General features: G+C 48.0%; 1 protein-coding gene across 1 annotated transcript; it reads left to right on the forward strand.

The window, feature by feature from the left end:
- Positions 1-10,478: 10,478 nt before the first annotated feature.
- F4817DRAFT_360319 (fungal-specific transcription factor domain-containing protein) lies at positions 10,479-13,051 on the forward strand (the record flags this gene model as incomplete). The annotated part of the gene is made up of 2 exons (XM_049306265.1): positions 10,479-11,367; positions 11,424-13,051. 2 exons carry the CDS (start codon positions 10,479-10,481, stop codon positions 13,049-13,051), a joined length of 2,517 nt encoding a protein of 838 aa, XP_049156824.1.
- Positions 13,052-13,553: the final 502 nt, after the last annotated feature.

A 13,553-nucleotide genomic window follows, 5' to 3' on the forward strand; every position in this document is an offset into this window, starting at 1 on the left:
ACTATCGTATCCCGTGGGCTTGAAACATGCTTCTGCAGAGGCGTGCTAGATAGTCTCTCTGTGAAGTTCTTGATTTTGAACTTCGGGCCCCTCCGTAGGTAGACTAGTTCCTCCGGACGATAATGAAGACTGGTTTGTTCAAATCCTTAAGCGGTAGCTAGATATCCCTCGGTAGCCACAATCTAGTATACGTTAACTAAGTTATGCCAATCTTAATGAGATGCCTTTCCTCATATGGCCATTGACCAGTGCCTAAGGGCTCTCCCGATAACTCGCTATGCCCGTCAATGTCAGTTTCAAGTCACCGAATAGCCCTCGGCCGAGGCAGTAATAGTTGTATCACCCCGGGAACAATATACCGGGCCGAATGGGAGGATAGAGGCATTACATCCTGTATGAAGGGGGCGAAGATGCAGGGGTAAAAAGATTCAGTAATAAGTAGCGAGGTTGTTACTTGTCAACGACGATGGTGCCAAGAATGTCTAAACTTGGTGTTCCCCAGGTTTTGTTGCTGGTAAGAGTAACCAGGCGGGCTGTCCGTAATGGAATCCTAAATACTACATGTAATTGTAGAGATAGAGCCATCCAGGCCATTTTGCGGGCAGGACGGGTTGCTCGGTGCTTAATAGGAGTAAGGATCGCCAAAACCCCGAATTCGAGCTAGGGTCCGTTGCAGAATAACGAGGCTGAGTGCTGAAAATGGTGTCTGAATTAGGTCTCTCAGCTCCTTTGGCCTCGGCTAGCGCTTGTGAACAACGCGTCTAATCCAACTCGCACACTGTATGTGCCTGGTTTCTAAGAATTATATGCAATCATAGGTATCTAGAATTTCTTCGGCGCATTGCGCTTCGGTCCTTTCCGATCTTTAGGAATACGCGAGCATCTGACAAACGTCTCTGCATTGCTAAGGAAAATCCATCTCGTCGGCCACCACGTATTGTGATGTATGACAAAGGCGTTTGTATTGTTCAACAAGTGAGGTTAAGTTTAGCCACGTTCGTCTTCCGAGACGAATTGTGTTAAAGCAACACCAAGCAAGTCATGAATCGTACGCCGCTCACGATATCAGTAATCCTCTAGAGCTTCGAAGGAATAATAGTACATACATACATACATACATACATACATACATACCTTAGTTAACGAGTAGCGACAGTAAAGGGGTCTTGTTACAAGACCCGACGGAAGTGTGCTAACCCGCAACGGCACATGCGGTTCTCGCGATGTAATGAGGCCGATAGGTGATAGGTAGTATCTTCAAGGCGATAAAAATAAATACGACTGGGGGCTAGACAATTTACCCCATCTGCCGTAAACTGTGTTTCTACAGTATCCTCCCTGGTCGTCTGGGTTCGGGATCATCACTTGCAGCTTTTGACAGCGCTACCCCCGCGTTTGCCTCAGGTCGGCCTGACACTGGCTGGCTCGTTCGAGTACTTGCAGATCGGCATTGTCTCAGACCATCTTGCTTAGTTACTGCAAAATGTCCGGGTTGTTTAATCTCATTTGACAGGGGAACGGCACGCGACAAGGTGCTTATTTGCCAGCCGTGACTTGCGCGCAGCCGATTCTGACACCTGAGCCGCTGAGAGAAGAGAATTGGGAGAGAACTAGCCATCTGCAGAAAGGAAGGGCAAGGCCGCCGCGGCCGCAGGAGCAGGGAAATAGCATTAATAATTGGTCCACTTGATCGAATTGACACCACACATTGTATGGCAGAGTGTTGACCGTGAGCCAGTCGGATTTATCAGGTGAGACAGCCTACTAATCCCGGCATCGATCGATTCCTTGTTAACTAAATGGTTCATACACCATTATACATAGAAAAGGATGAGTAAACTTGAAATAATAAATGATAAAGGTGGACAGGTACTTACACGTGAGAATATTGTAGGGGTCATCTATGTACAAGCTGTTCTTGGATTGTAACACCAGTGGATCTTTGTCTATCACAGCGCGCATAATGGTCCGTGATTAAACAATAATCGACACCGGGGTCCACGATGTTCTATGAATAGAGTCATGACACGGAGATAAACGGAATATGAGCCGCATCTGGGGCTCAATTAATATGCTAAGATGAGTTAAGGCGTGGATTCTTGAGACTTCCATCATTATGAGACAGTACCATATCAGCCTCAACTTCGTCGGGATACCGCATGGAATTCAATCCTCCTCATCTGAAGTTATGAGTTTGCCAAGCGAATTTGAAGCGAGCCCCGTGCAAGAAAAGATCTTGCTAGCATACTAGCCACATCTTAATTTTATGCGTGCGAACATGTAGTTGTATGTATGTGGTTGGCACATGTGAGTGGCACCTCCACATTCGCTACATAGCTGCAAAAAGGCAGGGTTAAGTGGTGCCCGGACGTAATGCAACGTTGCGTGATAACTTTGATTAATGAAGCACCAATCAAAATATGGACTTGGAGATGGAAGGATGACTAGTTGATTCGAGGGGTCCTAGGAGGAATTCATACCGACATAGACCGTCTTGCGAGTTCAAACTATCCAGGCTTGTACAATTTTGTGTCTGTTAAAGATGGAATAAACTGGCGGATGGTTGTACCACAGCATGAATTTAGCATAGATACCTTAGGCAGTTATTGTTTCCGTGAACTTAACAGATGTCTGCAAACACGAAACATCAAGAGGATGGGGGTTGTCTAAAATCAAGTAATCTTGACTAGTAACCATGCTCGCAAGATCAGGAGAGGTCATAAGATGGTCCGAGATATACGCCCTAGCGTAATAAGTGCAATGCAGCCGTGTCAGACAGGCAGCGGCTCAAGATGAGCGGCGGTTACTCGGTGCCCCTTGATATTCCCGAATGCAGTCCGGGGTACCGATGGGCAAAGCTCATCGGTTTTTAGGACGAATATCCAGGAAATACGATGTAATAGAGTAAAATGATATGATCTTGCTTGTTAGTTATCAGCCAATCTCCGTTTTCCTTCAATGGTAATAAGCTTCGACTAAGGTCGGATATGGATTTATGAGCCATGCATTCAACGTGAATGGGCGACCATCTGTAGATCGAAGTTTAACGGTCGACGGGGTTAGCCCGGTGTTCAAGCTAGTGATCCTGACCCGGCCTCTTGGAAACGTGTGTATATCGATAAAGGAGGTAGATCTAGCGTTCGTGAAACGATCTGAGTGATTTTCAATTTCCCGCGTTTGATGAAGACAGGGCTTTGACGATCGTTTCTCAAGAGATGGTTTACTGCTGCCCAGCGATTCTTGGTTATCACGGCGGACTTTGACGCTTGACGCTCGACGGAGAGTCTTATAAAATTACGCCGATTTCATTCATGCTTATGTTAAGCCTTGAGTCGGTGGTGATTGGGTCAGCCTACCTTAGGTACTCAACCTGCGCCGTGGCCCGTGACATTCTCGGCGATTGAACGAACCGAAGCATGTTGGACAGGACGGGGGTTTATCTGTATGTACAGGTATGAAGCCCACCAATCATACGTTAGCCCGCTGACAGAATTCAGTTAAGCCAATTGTGGGGGGAGCCAGGGTAGCTCTGCTGTTCACTGCTGTTCAGTAGTACTGTAGCAGTCGGTGACTAAAGGAGTAAAGTCAATACAGGATAACCCTGTGAATGGCTGTTTATAGGTTAGATACATATGTACCTAATGTATGTTTATGTATGTTTATACAGGGGATCAAGGGATAGGTTCTAAGTTCTGACTGGGCGAGTCTTTACCGTCGCAGCCGCGTAGCCGATAGATTTAAGGCGGTAGCTGGCTGATGCTGAACTGGTAGTCGTCCTATATATACCTATGTACCTAGGTAAGTAGGTATATATGATGAGCATAGAAAGTATACGGTTATTTTGGCAAGGGAACGATAAAATTTAACGGGTAGGTAATAGAGAGAGGAAGTTTAGTCGGTAGGGTCTTTTTAGCTTTGCACATATGTAGAAATAATATGGAACGATATGTGCCACAGTTGCACCTGCTAACAAAGGTACCTAACCTTACTTTAACTTTAGATACATTGGACTGCTTAAGGTTACTGCTAGTGTGTACTGCTAGGCCGAATAGCGTTTAGTGGTCTTCGATGCAGGCTTCTTCGGCTCATCTAGCGTCTAACTAAGCTCTAAAAATGCTTGAACGCTTAAGGTGGTTTTAGTTCTTAGCTACCCGGTACCTTTAGCTGCCTTTAGGCTTTAGTTGCCCTTAGCTCTCCGCTCCTGTCTCCATCATTTGCATGTACATACGTCCTGAACAATTACACATTGTCCCCCAGCGAGGGCCAATGAAAAACAGATCGTAAGATAAGAGAAATTGGTTACCCTACAGACCGAAGTCGAAATCAGTTAGGTGCATCCAATTAACGGACAACACCTACTGCGTCTGTCATAGTTCCCGCCGCGCTCTTACCATAACACTATGTCATCTAAGTACATAACCACTTATTATATGAAAGATCATGGGCAAATGAGTGCTTGGGCGTGGAACTGCCGCGGTCGCACGTATGAGAAAGGTATGTTATTCGATGCTCAGTTGACATGTGGTAAGTGGGTTGGTCGTAAGGGTCGTAGGGATCGTAAGGGACCACGGGACCCTGCGAGCATCTCCAGAATCTCCCGCAACTCTGCCGATATACGATAGGCGTAGATACGAAAGCCGGAACCAGAAAGTAATAAACTCTGTTTGAAGGGACCGGGGATGATGTCACTTGAATATTCGAGGTACCAGGGGGGAATAATAATAAAAACAACTTTTTTGTAAAACTCGGGATTCGTGAATGCTTCGCGAGCAATAGGAATATAGAGAAAGAGAGAGAATATCGAACGCGGGCTGAATGGTAGACTTAGCGGCCAAGAAAGCTCGAATTGGAAGGCTTCCAGAACTCTAGAGGAATGATTGGATTGTAGTATGTTGAAGTCACACTGCAGTCTACTCTGCTGGTTGCAATGCTTACAAGGTAGGTTTACACAAGACACCTAGAGCTATTGGGGTTGCTTGGGGTTGCTTGGGGATGTTTGGAGGTGTTGCTCGACCTGCATCGAGGCGCCCTGCGTACATACATACAGCATACATACAAGCAAAGCAGGCCACGAAGCACAGAAGCAGCCAAGACTGATCTTTATGAATTGTCAACGTACGTCGGCAGACTTTGGTGCCAATTGTGCAACGGTCTATCTTGGCATTACCATCGCCTTTGTCGTAGGGTAGTGTTATGCAGTACCGAGATGAGGACTTATGGATTCGAGAGAAAGTTTTGACGAAGCTTCTCGATGGAGCATTAGCAGTTGGAACGTTGGTTAAAATCCGCGTGGGTGATATCCTGACCCGTAACATCCGACCTTCGATTAGGTAGTAAATCGTCAAATCCATCACAGGCGCCGCTATGCTTCTGCATGGATTTATATGTAAGTGCCCTGGCAGACAAGTACATAACCCACAATATACGTACCGTACATATATGATATGTATGAAGGGTAAGGCTAGAATGCTAGTTGAATATAGTATAGTGTTGGTCTTCTTTTCCATTACCCTTAACTTTCAGGTAATACTTGAGCTTGAATCAAGATTTAAACCAATATGGATTTTAGGTGGCTGCATATATGCCAAGCCCCTCCGTAGAGGTTAGGAGGTAGTCAAGTGCCCGTCCTTTTTAAGGGTACTGAAGAGTTCGATGCTTCTTCCGTACGACTGATAAGAAGAGAGCCATTGATTTCTTATGCCAAGAGTGACACTAGTACCAGCATCATCCGTGGGGCAGATAGGTTGTGGCCTCTTAGTCGTTATGTATGTAGTGTACACAGATACCAGGGAATTGGTAGACCTGGCGCAAACATGTCCACAGTAAGCTCGTGATGAATGAGATTGCATTATTCGGGTCGCAAAGGATATTAGTTTTTGGTAGTTTGAAGAATAGTTCCTTGTTTGATCCCCACGATAGGTCTGGCAACAAACAAGCTAAGTCCGTATAGGTTTTAAGGTAGGCATTTATACCGAGGATCTTGAAGATCCTCCACCCCCTTGTCTCTTCACTACCCTAAGCTCGCAAATCTTTGGCAACCTTAAAATCTGCCAAACGGCATTTAGGCCCGATCCCTTCCGATCCCTCGAACGGTTCACAAGACGGCAGCGCTACGATGGCGATGTCGATATGCTTATGGATATGATCGAATGCTGCATATACCTTACAGTAAAGCAAACCTCTCCCACAAGAAATTGGCATCGATCTAATGACGTCTGTACGCGTATGTCCAGCTAGTAGTGTAGACACGAAAGTCACCTCAACAAAGTCAATCGGTGCATGCCGAAAGAGGGAGCTGCAAAGAACAAAATGACGGGGGTTTCGAGATAACGATAGAAGCTTGATAGAAACAAGAGAGAGAGAAGCCGTCGTAGAAAAGATCCATACCCAAGTCTCGGCGTCGTGTTAAACTACAACGTCTCCGCCGACTTATACAACACGACCAATAGTTTAAAGTCGAGGCTAACCAACCCGAGCGCAACCCGCAGTCGCATACATAAAGAAGGCTAATATTCTCCATCTCTAAGGAAACCACCTAACCACATAGATCATCAATTCCCGCCTATATTGTTACCGTCGCACTCGTGTACCGACTGGCAGGACATGACGATGAATAGCTTCAGAAGAGGGCATTAAGTCTTGCAGGTATCATCTCTTGGCTTTAGGTTTCCTATTACGTGACGACATTAGATCGGTAGTCTAGCTGCTCGATCTTCTTGACATATTCCCTCGCTTTCGCGAAGTCGTGGCCGCATTGAGATGCATCGAGATAGAATGTGTGGTAGATACATGGTTGGAGCAAGTCATGCTGGGCAATGTTCCTGGGCAAAGGATAATTATAATATCTCGTGATGATTGTCCGCTATGGCGAACATTATCAACATGACAAGGTTCTGTTATAGTTACCTATGCGTAGTACGAGAATTACAGACCCATTAGACTATACCTGAATAATAGTACGATCGCGAGTCTAGCGCTTCAAGGCTTGCCCTGTCTCTCGTCATCCTAGACCACACCCCGTATGTCGCACATAGCTGTATTTTTGATTAATTTTCGGCCACCTGTCTGGGATTACACGAAAATGAACTACACACCTCGGATTATCGTTATAGCTTACACATGATGGTCCTCGAGGTGGTCTACTACCTATCATGTGCAGTAGCGCTGCAGCCTTGTCCTTAGTCTGACTTTAATAAAGGCCATCTTCCCCCGACGACCAATATGAATCTCTCCAGGACTGTCTTTTAAATTAACAGGACACAGGTTTATAGTAAAGTCATGTTCACACGCAATCAACTCTGCCACTTGAGAGGTCAGGCGAGAAGCTAAGGATAATTGCTAGACAGTCTTTACCAAATGACATCTTCCACCGTCTTGGGTGTGTCTTACAAAAAAAAGGGTTCGGATTCGTTCAGGAACCCACATCCTAGCATTATCAAATACATGAACTTGAGAAAGTAGTGGTCCCAAGCGAGGGGGTCACTTGTTATAGTAATAGGAAGTTTTGGTTCGTTCGCTCGTTTATTACTCAAATTTAATTCTGCCCAACTATAAAGCAACCCATATAACCGTCTTGTGTGGTCTCTAGTCCGGCACGAGTTTCCCGCTTTGAAACCCGCCTCTCTAATAACCGCAACCTGAAGATCGAACTGCTGTATGTTACCCCTTCGAAAAGGGGCAGAGCGAGTTACAGAGCAAGAAGAAGCGACTCGACGTTACACGTGTAACATAACAATACATAGGTAATCAACCCGCGGTGATTTACATAGGTAGGTAGCCATACTAGGACCCAGATTAACCTAAAAGCTTACTTGGGTGCCTACATGTAGACCTGCCTAAGGCACATTAAATATGCGATCGAGGGGGACCCCGGTAGATCTTTAGAAAACCTACATATGTAGTTGAACGTTAGGTAAGGAAATGGCTTGGTAATAAACTTCTAAACATCTAAACATCGTCATCTGAGACTGGAGGTCGCATAGGTAGCTCGAATTACTGAGAATTTGGAGTTGTCACATTACCTGACCTGTTTCCATGGGTTACATACAGTAAGCAACCCATGAGCATGCCAAGACTTGTAAAGCTTGTTGGCCATGGCCCACGCACTATGTAGAAGCATTTGCGAAGAGTCGAGACAACTATCTACTAGCCCGAAAACATCTCAAAGTATAATATTAGATATTATCGAGAATAATTTGGAAGCGCCGTCTTACATAGTATGGGCCGGCCGGATTTAGACATGTTGCGAGCGAAGCAGAGGAAGCGGAGGGGCTTGCGGCGGGTCTTCCGCTAATAGACATTTGAGCCCTGTACTAGAATGGCTGTACTAGAACGGCTGTATTAGAATAGCTGCACTAGAATGGTTAACTATAGCACATGTATTTTGCAGTGGCTTTGCCTCTCTCACCTGAAACTCCCCGCCCCGAAATCCTCGGTAGCAACTTTTGTCTTCAGGGATGGCCAACTTTTATGTACACAATAAATCGATATAATGATCCATAGTTGTAAGTTGCACGGGTTATGCCCACTACGTAATTAAAGCCCCGGCAAGCAAAAGAACATCATTCCGCGTGCAATTAGTAGTCGATGTTAATGCGATGTAGGTAAATGTGGGTTCCCTGATCACAGCGTTCTTGGGGAAGAGATGGGACGGTAACAAGGCACGTCCGATCGAAAATCCTTCCGTACCTAGGTAGGTAACAACCTGGGCTTTCTAATGTTAGCACAAAACTGCACGCCATCACGGTCACCACGTCGGGGGGGCATGTCAAGGCATGTCAAGGCATGTCAGGGCATGTCCGTGTAAGCCCTGTAACGTATCCCCCACTGAGACGAGTTACGATGGGCCATTACGTTGGAATTTACTGAATGGAATTCTCTTCCAAGTCCACTGTAAGTGGTATCATCTGTAATGCCCCAATATAGCGGGAAGCGGCGCAAGGCCCCCTTCTATCTAACTAAAAAACTAATAATAACTTAAGCTTACAGAAAAAAGAGTTTAGGATGCAAGATTCCTTTTTCTTTAGAGAAACGAGGGCTAATTTACCCACAAAGCGCAAAGCCAAGAGTCGAAAATCGAATGATGGCGTCTCACAGCTCCTCGCGCATTTCCGTCTGTCATGTCTGTTTCCCATCGTATCCCACTCATCCATTGCCTTACCTGTACCAACAAGACAGCCAGCCAGCCAGTATGTATCTCGTAGCCCACATCCCACAAGCCTACTACAGACCAACTATAGGCCTACCGAGGTCTATCTCCCTCCCCCCCTAGTTCCTGTTCGATTCATCGGTGGCACAATCAATAACTACGGTATCTGCAAAGTTCAGCCATTCTCCGTCATCCTCTTGCCCACTTCGTCCGGTCCTCCCTTTGCATACGAGTAGACGAAACCCTTCACTAGCCGAGCTGACATTCGGCTTTACTACGTAGGTAACTATTGAAAATCTAGGTGCACATACTTGGAAGAACCTCGAAAAAAGGCTTTAATCACAAGCAAAATAGAGAGAGACACGACCTGAAAGTAGTGCTAGTGCAGCTCATCTTTCTCCCTTCCCTGCCCCCCCCGGACTCACCATAACTCTTGCTAGGCCTGATGTCGTTAGGACTCGCCGCTCATAGTTTACCCTTGTTCCTACAGTAGTCTAAAGAATGGCACCAGCTACAAAGTACCTTACCTGCGAATGATGCTCCTTCACCCCCGTCTCTGCATGTATGTAGTGTAGTGTAGTGTACTGGGGGGTCTTACAGGGGTCACTTTTGCACCCCCCCCTACCCCTGTCGCCGTTCTCCCTCAACCTGGCTGGTACAATGAAGGTATATCCCGCTGATCTTGAAAGTGGGAAGACCCACCTAGGCTGTCTAAGTCCTCATTCGCTCCCCTCGATCTCGCACCCATCTTAACCTATGTAGCAGAGGGTCAAGTTCAGATTCCCCGTCATCTCTCTTCCAACGTTGTCTGTCTACTGCCTGTGCCCCCCAAACTCCCCAAGCCGGGCCCACCCATGCTTCTCTTCTGCGGTTTGGCCGTTCTGCGACTGCTACATGCACATTAATCGCCTCCTTTTGACAAGGGTGCTGACCATGGAGAGATGAGGGTCTTGCATCTCTTTGTACCTACCCAGTACCTCCCTAGAGCAGGTGGGGAGCACAACGCGATGAGATACCCTGCTCTGTAAGTGGTACTTTGTATATGCGCTCGTTCATATAGAGACCGCATCTCGACTTATATCAGTCGTCCCATTCGCTCCACCCCGTCTACTTCTTCTCATGCAATATCAATAACCTCTTGCCCAGACGATCACATCTTTTCCATATTAACCTCTATTTATCCACGCCAGTCAACTTCCTCCTCCTTGATAGTCAAGAGATTCTATACCGCGTTGAGACCAGAGTCGAGACCACCACCGCCCCGGGTTTCCTTATGTGTCCTTGCTAGAACCATATTGCATCACTCTTTCGATATAGTGCATATTCTAACATGACAGTCTCACTTCCCCCATCGTCCAATTCGTCAAAGGACGCCCAGGCTGCCCGCAAGCGGAGGAGACGGGCCCCTGCCGGAGGAGCTGCGGATGATTGCTTCACCTGCATCAAGAGAAATACCAAGTGCGATAGGAGGCGACCCTACTGCTCGCAATGTCTCGAGTTTGGGAATGAATGCTCCGGCTACAAGACTCAACTGACCTGGGGAGTGGGTGTGGCGAGTCGAGGCAAACTGCGAGGACTTTCGCTGCCCATAGCAAAGGCACCGCCTGTTGCGCCTGTTGGGAAGAAGGCAACGAGCCGGTCACGAGCAGCAAGCTCCGCAGCGACCACTCCCCGATGGAGCGGCACGGAAGAGGGGCTACGCAAGGTTCACCGAGACGATGGAAATCATACTGCCGCCGTCCCTACCACACCGTACGGATCTTATCAAGAATACCCAAGATTTTCTCACGGGGAAGCTCCATCAACCTCCCAAGGGCCTTGGGGAGGCCTTCCAGCATACGCCGGAAACATGAGCTCTCACGACCAGCGCAGATTCCAGAAGCTTGGTTCCTCAATGAGCCATTACCCTATAATGGGCGACTCGCTATCATCGTCCGTGGACTCTCTAAACGACGTCGAGTACGCTATGGGACATTCTTATGCTAGAGAGGAAATGCCTTTCGTTCACAGCCCTAGCATCATCTACGAGAACTACACGGCCCAAAATTCGCCTATGCCTCAAAGTCCCGCCTCTGCGATTATGATCGACCAACGAGCCCCAACTTCGTGTCCTGGCTTAGTCTACGGTCCGTCGGAACCCGGTTCGAGCATCGGCTCTCACCCGGACTCCTATGGGCCCCAGATGGCCCATAGATTGGTCGCGGATAGCGACACTCTGAGTAAGGATCACGCGTTCCGAAATCCCACGCCTCGGCTCACTGACAACTCCTCGCAGGCGTACCTGAGATGGAGCCCTACGGTACCAGCCCGCATTCCACGGACGGGTCTCACTGGGCAACTGCGATTTCAAGAGATGATGATGTGACGCCCTCCGCCTCGGCCAACTTAGCCTTTCCATATGAGAGCCAGCCGATACAGATTAGCCCTGATCTCATTGCTAAGATGCCCTTCTTTATGGACTACTACGAAAACATAATGTGCCCCTCCATGGTTCTCGTAGATGGCCCGAACAATCCATTCCGAGACCACATCCTGCGACTGGCAGCGGGTAGCCGCAGCCTACAACATGCCATCTGTGCTCTGGCCGCCTGTAACCTGAGGATGAAGAGAAGGCTAAGTCTTGGTCAACGTGCCAGAGCAGACAGCACCGGATCTGAGCGACTTTCCGAAGCCCAGTCGGACCACCACTCCTTGAACGAAGAGCACCAACATCGAAACCTAGCTGTTCATCTCTTAAACGAACAGTTGAACGACCCCATGAAATCATGCCACGACTCCGTCTTGGCTACTATACTACTTCTCTGCCACTACCGCATGGTCGAATCCGGAGTCGCAAAGTTCCACACGCAGTTTGCCGGCGTCAAGAAGATACTCAGCATGCGAGGTTCAGCCCCTTACCAAGGGTCTAGCGAGTCCTCGTGGATGGAGGCTATTTTCACCTACTTCGACTCGATTTCCGCCAGCATCAACGACCGCGAGGCCCAACTCAACCATTCCTTCTACGGTCTCCCCTCGGATGCCAACTTACTACCCCCGGGAGCCGAGAACTTGGTTGGCTGCGACAGGGAGCTATTCAAGACCATTAGCAAACTCGGTCGCTTGAACCTCCTATCGCAACATCATCATCACGTCCAGAGCGTTCTATCAACACCCAACGCTCACGTTGGAACACCAACGACTTCGCCTCCCCTAGGCTCCCCCATGGGACAGCAATTCAAGCAAACCAGCCCACCAATTGGAGATTTCTTCAGCATAAATCATCATCGCTACGACGGCAATGGCTTCGTTTCGCAGCTTGACGACGAAGAGATCCTGTCCACGGGGCTCTGCCCCTCACCGCAATTCGACGAGCACCGCTCAATTTTCTGGCGCGAATGGAAAGAGGCTCGTATAGCTCTCCAGAGCTGGGAATTCGACACCCAGCGAGTCGCCGCATCCCTCCCCAACTCGGCGACTCAGGCCCAAGTACGCGACCTGCACTCTCTCTCCGAGGCTTTCCGCTACGCGGCTCTCCTCTACACCGAGCGCCTAGCTTCCCCCAACCTCCCCTCCACCAACAACAACTTCCGCAACCTAGTCAGCCAGGTGGTGTACTACGCGACCTCGCTCGAGTCCGGCAGCAGCGCCGAGAAGTTCCTGCTGTGGCCGCTGTTCGTGGCCGGCAGCGAGTGCGTCAACGAGCTGCAGCAGAACATCGTGCGCAACAAGTGCCGCGAGATCATGTCTCGCAGCGGCTACATGAACAACCTCGCCGCCATCGAGGTCCTCGAGCGCCTCTGGGCTGGCGAATACTACGAACCCCCCATGACCCCCGGGAGCAAGCTGGGCATGAGGCGCGGCTGCTTCAACTGGACTAAGTGCATCGGCGGTCCTGGGGTCGAAGTGGAATGGATCATGTTTTAATGCGGATGTTTTACTCTCGTATATTCTATGAACAAAAGGAGGCAAGCTTTTCAACTTTTTGAATATGATGGAAACGGAATATATGGGATCATAGAGGTTTACGACCTTTTTTTTTTTTTTTTTTTTTTTTGGGCGCGCATTTTCACTTCTAACATATATATTTTTAGCACCAATTTTTCTCATTTTGATTTTCTTGTCTATTTTCTAGTTGTTATTGTTTATTATCTCTCCCCCTTTTTTACCACGGATGTACATTATATACACTTGCATGTTGATATCCCGGGGCTACGGATTTACGGCGGATACGAAACGAGATTTTGGATTGTATGGACTTTTTCTTTTTCAACATTGGGATGGTCTGTTGTCTGTTTAGCAAGAAGTGTCGGCTGGGCTCGTGTTTAGAGGGAAGTTTTTGGGGGGGGGGGGGGGGGGGGGGGGAAAAAAAAAAGAGAGGTGTGTGGTAGGAGTTGGGAAAAAAATTGGGGTTGGCGCCGGGGGGTTT

Source organism: Daldinia loculata (assembly GCF_022478755.1).
Source record: "Daldinia loculata strain CBS 113971 unplaced genomic scaffold F4817scaffold_43, whole genome shotgun sequence".
Taxonomy (NCBI): domain Eukaryota; kingdom Fungi; phylum Ascomycota; class Sordariomycetes; order Xylariales; family Hypoxylaceae; genus Daldinia; species Daldinia loculata.